At 39.9% G+C, this 18,362-nt stretch overlaps 1 protein-coding gene across 3 annotated transcripts; it reads left to right on the top strand.

The window, feature by feature from the left end:
- Positions 1-11,745: 11,745 nt before the first annotated feature.
- Positions 11,746-17,383, top strand: mitfa (melanocyte inducing transcription factor a). Of its 3 annotated transcripts, none has more exons than XM_058054993.2 (9): positions 11,746-11,851; positions 12,717-12,935; positions 13,048-13,143; positions 13,236-13,344; positions 13,541-13,624; positions 14,748-14,804; positions 14,956-15,031; positions 15,261-15,408; positions 16,847-17,383. In XM_058054993.2, exons 1-9 carry the CDS (start codon positions 11,819-11,821, stop codon positions 17,249-17,251), a joined length of 1,227 nt encoding a protein of 408 aa, XP_057910976.2. In that variant the 5' UTR covers positions 11,746-11,818; the 3' UTR covers positions 17,252-17,383. The 3 variants fall into 3 exon arrangements, with proteins under 3 accessions (XP_057910976.2, XP_057910893.2, XP_078650753.1); XM_058054910.2 differs by having other exon boundaries at positions 12,717-12,950; XM_078794627.1 differs by lacking the exon at positions 13,541-13,624 and having other exon boundaries at positions 12,717-12,941; positions 14,730-14,804.
- Positions 17,384-18,362: the final 979 nt, after the last annotated feature.

Genomic DNA, 18,362 nt, shown 5'->3' with positions numbered 1-18,362 from the left:
CTTAACATGTGGTCCACCCGACACACAGCTGCAGATATCTGCTGGAGAATAGTGTATATATGTATATATTCATAAAGATGTTGGTCCAATAAGAAAAAAAATAGATATATTTGAGTTTGACAATGTTTAAATACTGTTTGTACATTTAAGACAGGGGTCTCCAAAATGAGGCCTGAGGTCTATTTGTCGCTCGCAGCCTTGTTTTAGAAGCCTAAAGCTGAAATATACATAAAAAAATGTATTTTCTGGAGTTGTAATGAGGGACAAAACTAAACAAATTTAGAAAAATTTGCAGAATGTGTTATGGAATTGGAGAAGGTCTTTGACCGTGTTTCTCAAGGACTCCCCTGGAGAGTACTCTGGTAGTACGGGACCACCTACTTCAGGTGGTTCGGTCCCTATGGCCGGCGTCAGAGTTTGGTCCGCATTGCTGGTAATATGTCAAACTGGTTTCCAGTGAGGCTTGGACTCTGACAGGGTTGCACTTTGTCACCGATTCTGTTCATGACTTTGATGGACAGAATTTCTAGGTGATGAAAGGATCGGGTTTGGTGGCTGCAGGATTGGGTTGCTGCGTTTTGCAGATCGAGCTGTGATGTTCAAATCTTACTGACTCGATTCACAGCCGAGTGTGAAGCTGCTGGGAAGTGACACGTCAATTCGTTCCAGCTCCAGTAACACTCTGTCTTTCTCGATTCGTCATTGTTTACTTGCGACAAGAGAAGCTAATAAGCTAAATAAATGTCACATTGTACATGAAGACGTGCGCATCACAGATTTATTGTACTGTACTGGACGTAAGTGTCGTATCTACAGATATAAATCCACTAATTAAACGTATCATAGTCGTAGATATGATCATAAATCGAATTCATCGGGTCGTCACATTGTATGTAATATGCGTTTATCAGTTTATCAGAGTTATGGAAATTAAGAGTAACGACTGAGGAGGTCAGTGCACAACAAGTTTGTTAATGACAATAAATGGATTGAGCAAATTTGTGTGTACTGTATTATTGCTTTGGATTCAAGCTAAAATACAGGAAATGTATGGAAAAATGTAAATGTGTAAAGTTGTTGTCTGAGTTTATATGAATGATTTATTAATTATTCTGACCATAAACATTTTCCACCTCCTGACCCGTGAATTTAGTTATTAAATTCACCCTTATATTCATATTTTATGTACTGTTTGTCCCAAGGGTCCTTCCCTGTATGTCTGCTAATACTCACTTTGAGCAGCAGAGGGCATTAAACTCGGCGCATATAAGACGTCCCGACTACAATCACTTTCAGATCATTTGTCAGTCAAGTTGAAGATTAAAAATGAGATTAACGTGATTAAAAAAAATAACAAGGATTCTGTTAATTTAACACCCTTAGTAATAAACCGAGAGGATGAAGGGAGCTTTTGCTGCATTTCAATGAGATGTGATACAACGTGGACAGTAACGGACAAGCACTTCAGGCACTCAAACCGTGTTAAATATCACCGTAAATTCATTCATTAGAAGCACGTCTGTTTTTGCAATGAAAAGCCCTTTTCCAGCAGTCCAATTTCCACAGACATTCGACCATCTCTGTCCTTTCAGTTCCTCTTTGGTATGCCGTTTTATCTCTGCAGTTGGGCAGCCACTTCCACATTGGTGGGAGGCTGGTGGGAGGTGGAGACAAATACTGCATTTAGTTACTCAATGCCACTTTCCCAAATGCATTAGATTGACTAAAGAAAACCAATTTGTTGGTGTAAACACATCTAACTTTTGGAGTTGATCGGAGGCAGTAAGTTCATGAGTTAGGTGAGTTTTCCACAAAACTCTTCTCTCAAAGGCGGAGCAAATGAGGGACGTTGGGTGGTCATAAAGAGGCTTGACGGACAACTGCATCATTAAAATGGCAATTTTGCGTAAAAGGTCAATATTCAAAAACAAGGTACACATTGGACATACCCAATATCTGCTCGCTGTGAGGCAGCCATACTCAGTAATGCATCACGGTGATGTCGACCAATCCTTCACTGATCACCAATCAGAGGCCTAATCACTGATGTGGGCTTCTTTTCCAGGTCAAGATCACCATAACGGGATGGAGTGGAAGTGGGGATAGCATGTCTCAGAGTCTATCCCACAGACCCTCCTATGGTGAGTTTATCACCCTTTGTATTCCTCATGGTAACTGGCACCATACACCAGTATTACATAGTATATACACATACTAGTCCTGCAGACCAGCATAGACCAGCTACCAACATGACTGACATATGTTGTGTTTTCATGCTGGGATGCTTGGTCTGACCAGCATTTGGTGTGTTTTTGTGCTGGTATGCTGGTCCTCCAGACCAGCACAGACCAGCTACCAACATGATTGGTATATGTGTTTTTGTTCTGGTAGCTGGTCTAGAGACCAGCTATGTTGTGTTTTCATGCTGGGATGCTTGGTCTGACCAGCATTCGGTGTGTTTTTGTGCTGGTATGCTGGTCCTCCAGACTAGCATAGACCAGCTACCAACATGTCTGGCATATATTGTGTTTTTGTTATGGTAGCTGGTCTGGAGACCAGCATACCAGTACGATTGGCATACCAACATGATTAGCATATGTTGTGTTTTTGTTCTGGTAGCTGGTCTTTAGACCAGTTATGTTGTGTTTTTATGCTTGGATGCTTGGTCTAACTAGCATTCGTTGTGTTTTTGTGCCGGAGGACCAGCATAGACCAGCTACCAACATGGTCCTCCAAACCAGCATACACCAGCTACCAACGTGATTGGCATATATTGTGTTTTCACGCTGGTATGCTGGTCCTCCAGACCAGCACAGACCAGCTACCAACATGATTGGTATATGTGTTTTTGTTCTGGTAGCTGGTCTAGAGACCAGCTATGTTGTGTTTTCATGCTGGGATGCTTGGTCTTACTAGCATTCGGTGTGTTTTTGTGCTGGTATGCTGGTCCTCCAGACTAGCATAGACCAGCTACCAACATGTCTGGCATATATTGTGTTTTTGTTATGGTAGCTGGTCTGGAGACCAGCATACCAGTACGATTGGCATACCAACATGATTAGCATATGTTGTGTTTTTGTTCTGGTAGCTGGTCTTTAGACCAGTTATGTTGTGTTTTCATGCTTGGATGCTTGGTCTAACTAGCATTCGTTGTGTTTTTGTGCCGGAGGACCAGCATAGACCAGCTACCAACATGGTCCTCCAGACCAGCATAGACCAGCTACCAACGTGATTGGCATATATTGTGTTTTCACGCTGGTATGCTGGTCCTCCAGACCAGCACAGACCAGCTACCAACATGATTGGTATATGTGTTTTTGTTCTGGTAGCTGGTCTAGAGACCAGCTATGTTGTGTTTTCATGCTGGGATGCTTGGTCTTACTAGCATTCGGTGTGTTTTTGTGCTGGTATGCTGGTCCTCCAGACTAGCATAGACCAGCTACCAACATGTCTGGCATATATTGTGTTTTTGTTATGGTAGCTGGTCTGGAGACCAGCATACCAGTACGATTGGCATACCAACATGATTGGCATACCAACATGATTGGCATATGTTGTGTTTTTGTTCTGGTAGCTGGTCTTTAGACCAGTTATGTTGTGTTTTCATGCTTGGATGCTTGGTCTAACTAGCATTCGTTGTGTTTTTGTGCCGGAGGACCAGCATAGACCAGCTACCAACATGGTCCTCCGGACCAGTATAGACCAGCTACCAACATGACTGGTATATATTGTGTTTTCCTGCTGGTAGCTGGTCTGGAGACAAGCTATGTTGTGTTTTCATGCTGGGATTCTTGGTCTGACCAGCATTCGTTGTGTTTTCGTGCTGGTATGCTGGTCCTCCAGACCATCATAGACCAGCTACCAACATGACTGGCATATGTTGTGTTTTCTTCTGGTAGCTGGTCTGGGGACCATCTATGTTGTGTTTTCATGCTGGGATTCTTGGCCTGACCAGCATTTGGTGTGTTTTCGTGCTGGTATGCTGGTCTACGCTGGTCATGCTAGCGGGTTCATTGCTTGCTGGTCCTTGTTTTGATAGGCTCTGCTAAATTGATTTAGCGCTAGCGAGTTATTCCAGGTCATCAGCTAGGTTGCACATTTTGGATTTCACAGTGGATATATTGAGAGCAGACGAACATAATTGTTTGGCTCTACTGCATTACAAAGTATTTCAGCATCAAGATGAAATCCCACCACATTCTGACGTGGCACGTGAGCATCTGGTCACACGGGTCTGCATCTTGGTACCGCACAGAAAGGATTATTAAATTGATGTGCCACGTTCTTGTGGAAAGGATGAAATTTATTTTACAAGGTTTTTCCAAGAACTCATTCTGGGTTCTTTGATGCTTTTTTTCATTGTTTTTCCCCAACTGTTGTTGCTTTGGTCAGTAGGAGTATGCAAGTGAAAACATTTCCAGCCATTCCTGTAATCCCTCGTTTATCGCGATTGGTTTGAGACCCGTGATGAGTGAATCTCCGTGTAGTAGGATTCTTTGACCTTCTAAATGCTGTTTTTAATATTATACCCTCCATACAGGTAATAGTATCCCTGTAATCACCTTTACGAATATATTAGCCACAATAGTACACATAATAAGAGCAAATAAGCCATCTAAGACAAAAATAAACTGTTGTGCTGTGAGGTTGGGGGTTACAACCGTAGCCCACGTTGTTATTAGGGATTTAATTAGGGATTATTGTGCCTACTGTAAGATCATTCAAACCTGACCAGGTTCCCTCACTCTATATATATAAATATATATAAATATAAATACACCCTCAAATGGATATTCATACAGACTCCAACATAAGCCACACCATAGGAAAACACAAAACGCTGTCCAGAAAAAGGACTCACACGGGTACGGAAGTAAAAGCGCTGCCGAAAAAAAACAAGCAGGTAAGCTAAGCTAATACTGTAGCACAAAAAACACAGCACTTCCCTGGAGATAACCAATCAGGGAAAATATATTCACCATAAGAAGCCATACTAATGACCAGGAAAAGTTTGGTATGGAACAATCTGGCACAGAGCGAATTTCTCTGCCAGGCTTAAGAAGGGAGGACGACGTAATCGCAGAGCAGCCAAAACCAAAACGCAAGATTTAACCTCCAGGAAACCAACCAGGAAATGACGCATGTTAGGTTAATTGGAGACTCTGAGTTGTAGGCCAAAGTCACCTTGGGTAGGTTCCAGTCCACCCGTGTCCCAAATGAGGACAATTGCATAGAAAATGGATGAATATATAAAGATTGAGGTGTTGAATTGAACATTATATAGTATATAGTATATAGTATATAGTATATAGTATATAGTATATAGTATATAAACACAGTGACTCTACATTCTGTATATGTTCATCATTACAGATAGTATGGGCACAACATCACATGATTTGTGTAGTACTTTTCATACAAATACATTTTCCTTTTAGCCATTTAGTAAAACTTGTCCATAGTCACACGAGACCTTTAATATCAGTCATAATCTGAGAACATTAAGTTCTCTATAAAAGCTATAAAAGGTGGTAAGAAAAGATCTTATCTTCATGGATCCCATCGAGACGCCTGGAGTCATTTCATTTTGGCAAACACAAGAAGACATTTTGAAATATTCTAGCTGTGTGTTATAAGGGACAAAGATATATATATACTGTATATCTATATGTACTTTATATATATTTTCAACATGTCTGCAAGCTACGGGGCAAAACTGGTTTTGGTTTTAAACAACTCCATTTCATTTGATGCCCTAGAAAAACCCTAACTTTGAAATATCAGCTTTAACTCCACATGTAGACATTTGTGGTTCAACGCTGACCTTTTCTTCAAACTCGAGGCATATCCAGTAGAAGAATGACACATTTGTGTACTTTGACTTTTTAATTTTGGTGGTTGCTTGAAACTGAACTAAATTAAGAGCGCCTTGTGTTCCGATAAAAATCCAATAAACAATACCTAAAGGTCTCAGATGGCTTTTTAGAAGCTATTTGGAAAGAACGTTTGGGTGAGCTGATGTGTCCCTGGAGCTTTGATTGCATATTTTGCAGCCCTCTTTGACACTAAAGGTTAGTGCGGGGAGATGGTCGGAGGTCCTTCCTTGAGTTGTTTTAAAGTAAGCCTGCACTGAAGTCTCTGTGAGCATCATTCAGAGAAATAAACAGGGGGGGGGGCTACAAGACAGAAGTTCCACCGAAGGGCATGAAGGCATTCCCAGGCCAGCTGTGAGAATCATCCCTCCAGCCTGTCCTAGGTCTGCATGCCCGGAACACCTCATGAGGCATCTGGGAAGCCTCCGAACGAGATCTCCTTTCAATGTGAAGGAACAGCAGATCGACTCCGAGATCTTTCCCGGTTGACCAGTCCGGCCAACCTACGGAGAAAACGGTCTCTTGCGTCTGCGATTGTGTTCGTTCAGTCAAAACTCAAAGTTGTTGGGAATATCGAGAGGCCGCTAATTTGAGAGCTTTGCCTTCCGGTTCTCGTCGCTTGTGATATTTGGACTCCTCCACTTCCGGCAAGACTTCACTCCCAAACCGGAGGGTGCAATCCCCCCTTTTCCGACTGAGAATCATGGCCTCTGACTTGGAGGTGCTGAGTTTCATCCCAGAGGCCTCACCGGTTCATCAGGACCACATCATCTGCAAATAAGCAAGACAAAATCCGAAGACCCCCAAACCGGACTCCCTCAATGTCTTGGTTGTGCCAAGAAATTCTGTCCATGAAAATTATAGACAGACTAAGGGAGGTAGGGCAGCCTTGGTGGAGGCCAATGTTGAGCAGGAACAGGATCGAACCAAGGACCGAATCGAACGTTGGAGAGTGCCAACAAATCCCGTACTCTTTGAGCACCCCTCACTGGACACTTCTAAGTACAGGGATTGAATGGGGTCACATGTAGACCCGTAGGCCAAACTCCCATGTACTTTCCAGTACCCTGGTCCAGTTTTCTGCGACCGGGACGAAAACCACATTGCAGTTCCTGAAGCCGAGGTTGTCTCCAGGTTGGTCTCCAGCACCATGGGTGAAGAGAGACACAAGCTGGGGTTCCAACAGAGATCTGGGCCCTTGATCAACTGTGAAGCGGACATGCTAACCACATGCTAACCACATGCTAACCACATGCTAACCATGTAGCCCTTAATTTAAGGCGTCTATGGTGTCTTTAATGTTGATGTAACCTGGTGTTAAGATTTGAGGATAATAAACGAGAATAACTGTCACGGAAATATTGATCAAATGTTTGCTTTCTTTCAAGTAATGACAGGAAGGAGCCAATGGGGTTAAACACTATTGTTAGTCTCTTGAACAAGTGCAAATTCACACACAGATCGGACTGAGGGGGATGTGTTGTTTTTTGTTTTTTTTTTTCTCGGAAAAGGATATTACTTTCTTGCTAATCTTAACCTCTAGCCTGGAGCTAAGGAGCAAAGACACCTCTTTGTCCCATGCTCCTCCTCTTAATGGAGTGGTTTGTTCCTGCGATATCTGTGATAGCGTTGTTCAGAATGACGGCAAAGTGCACTTGACAAGTTTGGAAACAGCCAGCCGATAAACTGATCAGACAAATGTTTAGTTTAGGACGATGTTAAAAAGGCTAGCGACTGTTCATTAGAAGAAACAACAGTGATATTTACACAATTACCTCGAATGCAACACTCTAAAGTTGTTGACATGTTGACTTAAATGGCTTTTTACCCAGCCTGTCACTCCAGGCTGTCAATCAAACCACACTAGAACCTCTAAGTCTTTGTCCAACAAGCAGTTATGATCTTCTGTATAAAGATATGAAGGAATGATGGATACTTTCTCTTTCATCCATGCATCGAACAAGTGCAATAGCATCTGCTGTTTACAAAAACAGCAGATTTTGACACTATAGCACATACATATACTCGACGGCAGTTTTTTATAGTATATTACGGCCTAGTACTAGTCCAAATATATGCATGTTGAAGAAAATTCTTTGTATTTTTGCCCTAAATTAAGAATTTTCAGCATAAAAATTGAAAAAAAACTGAGCTAAAATACAAAAACAAAATGGGAAAAGCATTGAATTTGTGATATGTAGTATTCCACACTGGTCACAAGGTGGCAGTAATGTTACTTTATGTTACACTGATGAGACAACAGCCACTGCAGGAAGTACTATACAGAAAGCGGAAGTTAAAAAAAGAAAAAGTAACTTTCCCACTGCTAACATGTGTGAGTTTGTATTATGTCTCATTTCCTCGATTATATTAATTAATGCAATGAATATTATAATAATAATAGAAGTGTAAAGGCGACTGTGGGGTGTTGGTTCATGCCTCGAGGGCTCTAATGATGTTAAAAACATATTTAGAAGATCGTAAACACATTCTCTAAGGTCTAATTATGAACATATTTATTTTTAAATTAGAGTCCTACTACGCAGACAGTTTATCTTTTTTATTCCTTCTTTGCTTCTTTGATATCAAATTTTATTGCACTTAACACCCAGCCCTCGGGGACTAAAGATGGAAATTAGCCACTGGCTATAATCTGGCATATTTATATGCAAATGTAAATATGTACTGTCCTGGAAAAAAAAAAAAAATCTTAAAAAGTTGAACCCAGTATTTTGCTGTCTGGTCTCCAATTTCCATTATTTTTAAATAATAATAATAATAATAATAATCCTATACTTATATATAAATAAATAGCCTTTTTATGGAATTTTGTATAAAACCTACCAACTTTTTTGGGGGGGGGGGGTATTGCCATATAGCAAAATAGAGAAAAAGTCAATTTCTACATATTTCCTTGCCAAAATATGTGAATGCTACTGTACCATTTGGAAAATTGGAACATGGAACATTTGTGGGTTTCATGGAAATTAGTGGTATCGTTTCTCCATAATGCCGTTAACTAACACACCAGCAATAGGAATAACACCGCTTACACACTACGGCCACCTACAGAAGGATTCTACATTTCATTTGTAGTAGTAAGTACTAAGTAGTGAGTAGCGAGTAGTAAGTAAAGAAGTACACAAGTAAAGCTTTGATTGTCGTACCATGAAATGAAATATGATTTATTGAGCCCATTCTGGTTTATGATATATGAGCGTATGCTAGAAGCACAGCTTCTGACACCAGCCAGGTCCAAACTAGGGTAATGGTAACGGTAATGGTTAACTATACCACAAACTATACCACATCATCTACATGCCTTATTTTATCGACTTAGTGTTTTGTTTTCTCCTTGCTGGAAACGACATCTCTCAGTAAATATTTAGCACCCCCCACAATAAAAGCCTCCCAAAGGCTTTTGGGAGGCAAAGAAGAGGAGTTGTTTAAGGGACAAGAATGGATCCATTTCTTTTCGGGAGTCAAGGAATGATGCCTATCTCTCGGAATGTTATTGGTCCTGAAGGCAAAGTCTAAAACGTAGACCCATGTGCTCTCTTTGACTAGGTAATAAACGTCCGTCTCACAAAGAATCTGTGAGTAAAGCAGTAGAGCTCGGAGGGGATAAATGAAGCATCCTTTGTTAAAAGGTTCCCTCCCCACCCAAAGGTTGGGCTGCCGAAAAAGGCCACACTGCAGACGGAACTTGAAGGAATACTCAGTTATGACTTGACAATGGACGCATTCTCCGTTTTATCAGTCACTGTCCCGCCACAGGGCACTTCCACCGAGTTTGTAGTCGTCTCCCCAGATCCCAGTGAGTTTCCAATAATCCCAACAAAGATGTGTGTGTTCGAGGAGCATTATAGGAGATACCACAGCGGACCTTTTTATCTATTAAGCCCACCGCTGATTCCGATCAGCTGCAGAATGTTCAGATTTCAAATCGTTGACGATTACAAATCAGTGGAAGGGATTCGCCTTTAACACTTGACTCAAATAGTCACAAAGTATATCATCACTATGAGTCATCAATGCTGAGGTTTTATTGACAGATGAATCACAATTTCAACAAAAACTGCAAAAATATAGGAAACGCTTCCAATGGTTTTAGATTGTATAACCCAGCCGTGTCGGATATTAGCATAAAAATGGTTCGCTCTGACCCCACGAGAGCTGTCATAATTCCTCATATGGACTCGATAATTATTGTGCACCCCCAGTTTTAACCATAAAGATGGAAATTTTGGAGCGGCCTTTTATTGTGGCCAACCTTTGTCACACTTGTGCAATAATCATGCTGTCTCATCAGCATCTTGATGAATTCTGAATGCTCATTAACACAGAAAAATGTGAGAAAAATAGTACAAAAATAGTTTGTGTTGAATATACTGTATTTATATAAAATATATATATACTGTAAGGATAAGTGGTATAGAAAAGGAATGAATGAAAATTTGGCTACTGCAATTCTACATTTTATTTACTGAAAAGGTTATTGTTTTTGATGTATATATATTTTTTATATACATTTTTACATTATATATTATGTATATATTATTTTCTTATATATATTTACATTTAGTACATTTATTTTAATTTTGTGAATATTTATATTCTTATTCCTTATTTTATTTTTATTTTTTCCTTATTTTTTATTTTTGCTTTCTACAAAATGCATCGAGGAGTTGCACTCATATTTTGTTGTATGCAATACAATGACAATAAAGGCGATTATGATTCTGAATGACATACATAGATACGATCTATTGCGTTTTTTCTCTCTTTTTCCCCTCACATGTGTGCATTACCTTTATTTATTTCCTTTGTGTTGTTGGTTTTTGTTGTGTGAGCTAAGAGCTAACAAGGATACTTTTGGCATCTGTGATCCAAATGATGCTGCAGTGGCTGGGCATGATGTGTTTTATGAAAACGGAATTTTGATGTTTCCATGCCATCTTGCTGGCAACTGAAACAAATAAAAAGTCAAATCAAGTGGACATTTCAGAAAATTGTCCTACAGATGTGTCATTGTAATTTCCGAGTTGTTTTTGAAATGCGGCTTCTGTGAATGTTCCTTTGTTTGGGCTTTGCTTGATTTGTTGTCTGACATGTTATTTTTGTTTGTTTCGCTCTTTAATGTTTTGCACTTGTCGCATTTCCTCCCTCGGGACACTTTGGCTGTGTTTTTTGGGACCATGGACAATTGTTTCCCCAATTTAAGTCTATAAAAAGCTTTGGCACAAATGTAACATGAAAGGCGCTTGAACGCTGCTATAAATAATATAGCAGATGATGTCAAACACTCAATCACAAAGAATGATGCCATCGGCCCGACAAAGTTGTTTCTGATAAAATCAATATCGATGTTTCATGCACCCGTAAGCTTGAAAAATATAGTCCGCTTTCAAAGTAAGACTCTTATAAATAAATAACACTAATAAGTAATTATATTTATGAAATAAAAATGTTCAAAAAGATTAAAAAAACGGTCTTTCTCTTGAAACACAGCACACGTTGACGTTTGGTCAGTTTGTACGGCAGCACCAACACTCTGTTGTGTTCCTGACGATCAGAACAACCGATGGTTTATACTTGATGAGCAGAACTAAAGAATAAATGTTAGCTGGCCTTAAGCAAGCTTTGGCCCGCAGACGATGGGCCAAACGGGATAAAGACTTCTTTGTCCGCTGAAAGTCGTGACGTCAAACGGCTTCCATAAAGACATAAATTCATAGTTGAACACAAACAACACAACAGTGGGAGGATGCTTTTCCGTGTCCTCCTCCATTTCTTAACTTGCATAACTAATGAGCCGACATCCTTGCTAAATTGGCAGGAAAGGCCGACGACTTCCACATTGGCTCATGCAGTCGCGACACCATAAAAGGATTACACACTTTATGTAGCCGCTGTCTGCTTTGTCATATTTCCGCTCAAATATCATGCTGGAGATGCTTGAGTACAGTCACTATCAGGTGAGATGGATACAATTGTATACATATTTGGGTTTTTGTGGCCATTATTTGCTGTTATGATTACAGTTAATTCACTATAGGTGAATTTGTATTAGTAACTTTATTATTTTTCACACTTGTACTTATTATTCATACTAGTTGTGGTTATTTTACAGATATGATTGGCTTTACGTTATCATATTTATTAGTCTTTGCTACTAAGTGAGAAATACTTGGTGGCCATTTTGACTAAAATGACCACAAAAGTTTCTTTCCCGTAAAAAAATGGCTGCCTACTTTGGGTTGTACTTTAAAAATGGTGTCACCATCGAGCAATTTCAAAGTTGTGAATGCACAACGGTGTTTGATGCCATGCACATCATGGCGGCCCGGTGGTTAGCACGTCGGCCGATTGGGGCGTGTGCATGTTCTTCCTGTGTTGGCGAGGGTTTGACACAAAGATGGATGAATGAATGAACAGAGGGATCAATGAGTATAGTCTTCGGATCATTACAGGTCATGTGACCCAAGCGTCAAGCTTTGTAGCTCTTCTATGTGATTGCTGATCTTGAATCTTGATCTTCATTTCGGATTTATGTTTTTTAAGAATTTTATATTATACTTTTTTATACTTTTATTTATTTATTTTTATTTTATTTATTTATTTTTTATTTTATTTATTTTTTATTTATTTTTATTTATTTTTTTGTTATTTTTATGTATTTTTATTTTTTATACTATTTTTATACTATTTTATATACTATTGTCATATTATGCATTTTTTAATGGTATATATGAATGTGATGGTCTGGCGACCCCCTCACCCCCAAAGTTTCATGACTTCTGTGATCTTCCTGGACTCCAAAATGTATTCTTCCTCGCGTAGGTGCCGTCCCACCTGGAAAATCCCAGCAAGTACCACATCCAGCAGAACCAAAGGCAGCAGATGAGACAGTATCTGTCCACCACCCTGGGCGCCCAGGGTAAAGCTGGCACCCAGTGCCCCAGTCAGCCGCCCGAACACGGCATGCCAGCCGGGCCCGGCAGCAGCGCCCCCAACAGTCCCATGGCTCATCTGACCCTCACCTCTAACTGTGAGAAAGAGGTACGCGTAACAAAGGTCATTATTTCATTCCATTTGAGTGACTTGATTGTACTTTTTTTAATTGTTTGTACTGTTTTAATGGTGACGTAATTTGTTCTGTATTATTATGCAGATGGATGATGTTATTGATGATATCATTAGCTTGGAGTCCAGTTACAATGAAGATGTTCTTGGACTTATGGATCAAGGACTGCAAATTAACAATACAGTAATACTTTCAATGCTTTTTAATTAAAAAGGCAAATCTTAAGTACGGAAGACACTTTATATATTATTTGTACTTTGTTTATTTTCCCAAAGATCCCCGTATCCGGTAACCTTCTGGATGTTTACGGCAACCAAGGGCTTCCACTTCCGGGCTTAGCTATCAGCAACTCCTGTCCACCCAACATTAAAAGGGAATACACAGGTAAAAGACCGGAACGCTGCAACATATTCCATATCTGGGCATTGTTGAACCAATCATCATATCACTTAAGACATGTATACGCTTGTTATTGAAAAACATTTAGAAATAACAACATGATTCTCGTCCAGTGTTGATATTGTGTGCAATTTGGACGTGCACAAGATTAAGTCAATCATTTGCCAAATAATTACTCCAGCTCCCGGCATGAAGCAAGTACTGGGCAAACCTGGACCCTGTGGCCCGTATGAAACCTATCAAAGGTCCGATGGCTTCCCAGTAGGTAAGCAACAAAACCCAAATTGTAAAATCTGTTTTCAAGTTTGGATGTAGCGACTGTGAGAGGTATTTTGTGTCCGACTAAATCGCACACAATATGATGATGGATTGCACGTGTTGATCCGGGGCGTACGCACGCCATTTAGTTCCGCCTCCTGCTCTAATCTTCAGAGTCAGTTGTTTTGTGTGATAACGAAGCATAACAAGACATAGTCCAGTATCTTGATATTGTAGACCATGTGTAGTGCCAAGCTTGTGTAAAACGCACGTGGAATTGATTCTCTTTACAGTCATCCCTCGTTTATAGCCGTTCATTGTTTTCAGACCCGACCATGTTGAATTTCTACAATATAGAGTTTAAAGTTCATTGAATGTATTTTTGTAGTTTGAAACCACTTTATGACTTTCTAAATGCAGTTTTCAACATAATCAGGGCCCCGTAGACATGAAATAATACGCTTCACGCTACTTTTAGTCATTGTTTACAACACATTGCAACACCTTATGCTGCAGGGACCCGAGACGGTCGCTAGCTGGCAAATTAGCAAGCTAACTTGTAAACCTCAAATTTATTTCTTCTCAACTTAACAAGACACAAACTACCACTTCCACACTGGATGGGAGAAAGTTTTATGTCATTACTGCCACCTAGTGTTATACTACATATCAATTGTATTTCAATATGTTTTGACAAATAATAGACCATAATCTAGACAAAACAGCGCTCATGTATGAATTACTGTATTTTCTGGACTATTTGGAGTATAAGTCACACAAGCCAAAAATGCATAATTATGTAGAAAAAAAACATAAATTGCATTTTTTTTCCAGTTCTAACAATGTTATTGATCCAAAAATGCTAACCATCTAACACAATGGTTATTCAGCTACACAAAAAATAAACATGAACAGAAAAGGTGTCCAGTGTTTATGTAACATAAACACTTTTTTCATTTATAAGTCGCTCTGGAGTACAAGTCGCAGGAACAGCCAACCTATTGAAAAAAGTGCGACTTATAGTCCGGAAAATACGGTAATTACTAATCAAACCGCAATATTGGGAGGGATGACTGACGAGCTTTTGTGTAGCTTTTTTATGATATTTACATTTTGCCTCGGCTTCACAGAAGCTGAAGTTCGTGCGCTCGCCAAAGAACGCCAGAAGAAAGACAATCACAACCTAAGTGAGTCTACGTCATTCAACAGACAACACGTTGCATGTCAGTGAAGTCTGATATTGTTTCTACAGAATATTTGTACGTTTTTAATAGCTTTTTTGCAGCAAAAGTTCTGAATACTTACTATATCTTTCATGTGTACCAAATGCAATCGTAGTTGAACGAAGACGACGATTCAACATCAACGATCGCATAAAAGAGCTGGGAACCTTGATCCCAAAGTCAAATGATCCGTAAGTATATTTCGGATGTATTTATACTCATTGATGCACGTTCATTCATTCATTCGTTTATCTGTGTGTATGTCTTGATCGGACATAGTCTAGTCCATTACAACCTGACTTTAACGACCGTCCAAATAATGGTTTATTTGTTGAGAATGGCCGTGAAGAATCCTGTGTTGTTCCGGTCAGCTGCTCAGCTGACTCTGACTTTAGACCTTTTGTCTCCTGCATACCCCAGAGACATGCGCTGGAATAAGGGCACCATTCTGAAAGCCTCGGTGGACTACATCAGGAAACTCCAAAGGGAGCAGCAGAGGACCAAAGAACTTGAATGCAGGCAGAGAAAGCTGGAGCATGCCAACCGTCACCTGTTGCTTCGTATACAGGTGGGTATTTCCACGGAGGATTAACATACTAAAAACTTACCTTTAAGTCAATTGACAAAAATGGATAGGATGAGCTTCAATGAAGAGATTTTATATGAAATATACTATTCACTGTTGTGGGGGTTCACCTTGGTTTCATCAGTCCAAGGAATCCAGATTTATCATAATAATGAACGACCTGTATTGAAGAAAAAACAACAAAAAATGAAGGAATGACACCCCTGTTGTACAATATTTACATCACAAAACTTAAATCAAAGCTTAAAATTTGGACTTTCATAGCATTGCAAATCTTTTTATTGCACATAGAACCTTGAAATTTTACCCCCATGATGTAAAAACTGAAATTCTTATCTGAAATTAAGCCCCCAAAATGGTCATTTTGACCAAAAAGCTATTGGGTAGAATGTTTTTTGCTTGCTTTTTTTTTTTTTACAGGAGAACCCGGTTATCTCGACACCCCTCATACTGGCTAACTGACGTCGACATAAGCGGTTGTTGACATAGCTGAAATCGAACCCATTCACCATCACCTGCACATTTATTTGTGATTTTAGAGACATAAAACGGTGATAATAAAGGATTCTTTTTTTTTAAATATAATAAATAATAATAAATATTATATACACCCCTCATACTGGCTAAATGACATCGACATAAGCGGTTGTTGACATAGCTGAAATCGAACCCATTCACCATCACCTGCACATTTATTTGTGATTTTAGAGACATAAAACGGTGATAATAAAGGATTCTTTTTTAAAAATATAATAAATAATAATAAATATTATATACACCCCTCATACTGGCTAACTGACGTCGACATAAGCGGTTGTTGACATAGCTGAAATCGAACCCATTCACCATCACCTGCACATTTATTTGTGATTTTAGAGACATAAAACGGTGATAATAAAGGATTCTTTTTTTAAAAATATAATAAATAATAATAAATATTATATACACCCCTCATACTGGCTAACTGATGTCGACATAAGCGGTTGTTGACATAGCTGAAATCGAACCCATTCACCATCACCTGCACATTTATTTGTGATTTTGTCCAGAGATATAAAACATTAATAACAAAGGATTGTTTTTTTTTTTAAATAATAATAATAAATATTAATAATAATAAATATTATATACACACCTCATACTGGCTAACTGACGTCGACATAAGCGGTTGTTGACATAGCTGAAATCGAACCCATTCACCATCACCTGCACATTTATTTGTGATTTTTGCCAGAGACATAAAACTGTGATAATAAAGGATTCTTTTTTTTAAATAATAATAATAATAATAAATATTATAAAGGATTCTTAAAGCTATAGCAATTTGTTGACATTGTTTTCCTCCATCTGTAAAACCGCTGGTTCGGCATCCCAAACCGAACTGATAAATGCCAATTTTTCATTGAATTGATTTCCACAGGAGCTGGAGATCCAGGCTCGCGCTCACGGCCTCACAGAGATGTCCGTCCCATCGATGTGCACGTCGGAGCTGATGGGCCGGGTCATTAAACAGGAGCCCATGCTCGACGACTGCAACACGGAGCTCTACCATCACACCTCGGCTCCCGACATGTCCCCTCCAACCACGCTGGACCTCAACAACGGCACCATTAGCTTTGACTCGCTTCCCACAGACACCGGGGACCCGGGGCCGTACGGGAACCCCAGGACCTGTAAAATGAAAGAACTGGTAATGGACAACACACTGGCACCCATTTCCCCGAGCGACCCCTTGCTGTCGTCGATGTCGCCCGACGGCTCGGTTAGCGTCCACCACAGCTCCACCTCCATCTCAAGCGGGGAGGAGAAGGAGCGTGCCGGTTAGTTGCTATAGTGCCTTGCTCACCGATACTTTGTAGCACCTCAGCAATGAGACACACCTTCTCCTGGTGTGTTTACTGACCGGCTGAGCCAGGTAGGTTACGCTAGTCATCACGGCTGGTACATAAAAACACAAAAAGGTTTAAACCCCAGCTCAGGCCTTCCAGTGGAGAGTTTGCACCTTGTCCTTGGGTGAGTTCTTTGTCGCTTTTCCTCACAACTGTTAGGAATGGAATATTTTCCTTTCTGTTCTGCATTCTGCAAGATATACAGAATGTGCTTATCAACAACAGACAAATGACCCCAAGACCTTTTGGTTCACTTGGAACAAAACAAAACACACCCTGGTTCTTTAGAATGAAGCCCTCACACACACGTAGTTTCATTAGTCCTCGGCCAAGGATTGGTTGAAACCAGAACAGACCGACACGCCAACAACCAGTTAACGTTCTCTAACAAGCGTTCTCTAAAACTGCTTGTTTCGACTCCTTTTAATATGAAATTGTAAACATGACCCGATGTGCCAGGACATGTGCTTCAAAGCTGTAAATGTTTTTTATATAAATATAGAAATGTATTGTACTGTATATTCAAATTGTCATTCATTTTAGCAAGGTCCTGGAAATCATCATGCATAATGTTCATGCCTTGTGGATACATCACAAACGTACATACAATGTACAACGGAAAATCACCAAAACATAACTAATTTTGTTGAAACATAATGAATCGATTATTGATAGACTGCGTCAGGAAAGATGGATAAAAACCGCCAGCTCACATTTCACATGCATGAATGTTGTTCAAAACAAACACTTTACACGTCTTTACGTAGTGTGGACTGTATCTCGGCAACACAGGCACAAATAAGCACATTTTACAACATAAGAACTTGAAGACCTCGGCAATTGCAGCCATATTTCGACTAATGTTGCAGACGCCGCCTGTTCACCTGGCAACACAAGTAAGGGCCAAGGTGATTGTGTATTACCTCAGTCAAGCATGGTGGTGGTCACATCACAGTCTGGGGCATGAGTGCTGCCAGCGCTGGGGAGCTGTGGTTCACGTGATCCCCTCGCTTGGGAAATTGGACCGAATGGCAGTTTCTCAACATC

Source organism: Doryrhamphus excisus, linkage group LG11 (genome assembly GCF_037039965.1).
Source record: "Doryrhamphus excisus strain RoL-2023G ecotype Guam linkage group LG11, RoL_Dexc_Guam_v1.1, whole genome shotgun sequence".
Lineage (NCBI taxonomy): Eukaryota > Metazoa > Chordata > Actinopteri > Syngnathiformes > Syngnathidae > Doryrhamphus > Doryrhamphus excisus.
This window is presented reverse-complemented; position numbering and strand designations above follow the sequence as displayed.

Excerpts from the sequence above, each read along its gene's own strand:
- mitfa (XM_058054910.2), top strand. The coding sequence starts at position 11,819 with ATGCTGGAGATGCTTGAGTACAGTCACTATCAG. Across the intron at positions 13,625-14,747 it reads GTCCGATGGCTTCCCAGTAG|AAGCTGAAGTTCGTGCGCTC; the intron begins GTAAGCAACAAA and ends TCGGCTTCACAG. Across the intron at positions 15,032-15,260 it reads ATCCCAAAGTCAAATGATCC|AGACATGCGCTGGAATAAGG; the intron begins GTAAGTATATTT and ends TGCATACCCCAG.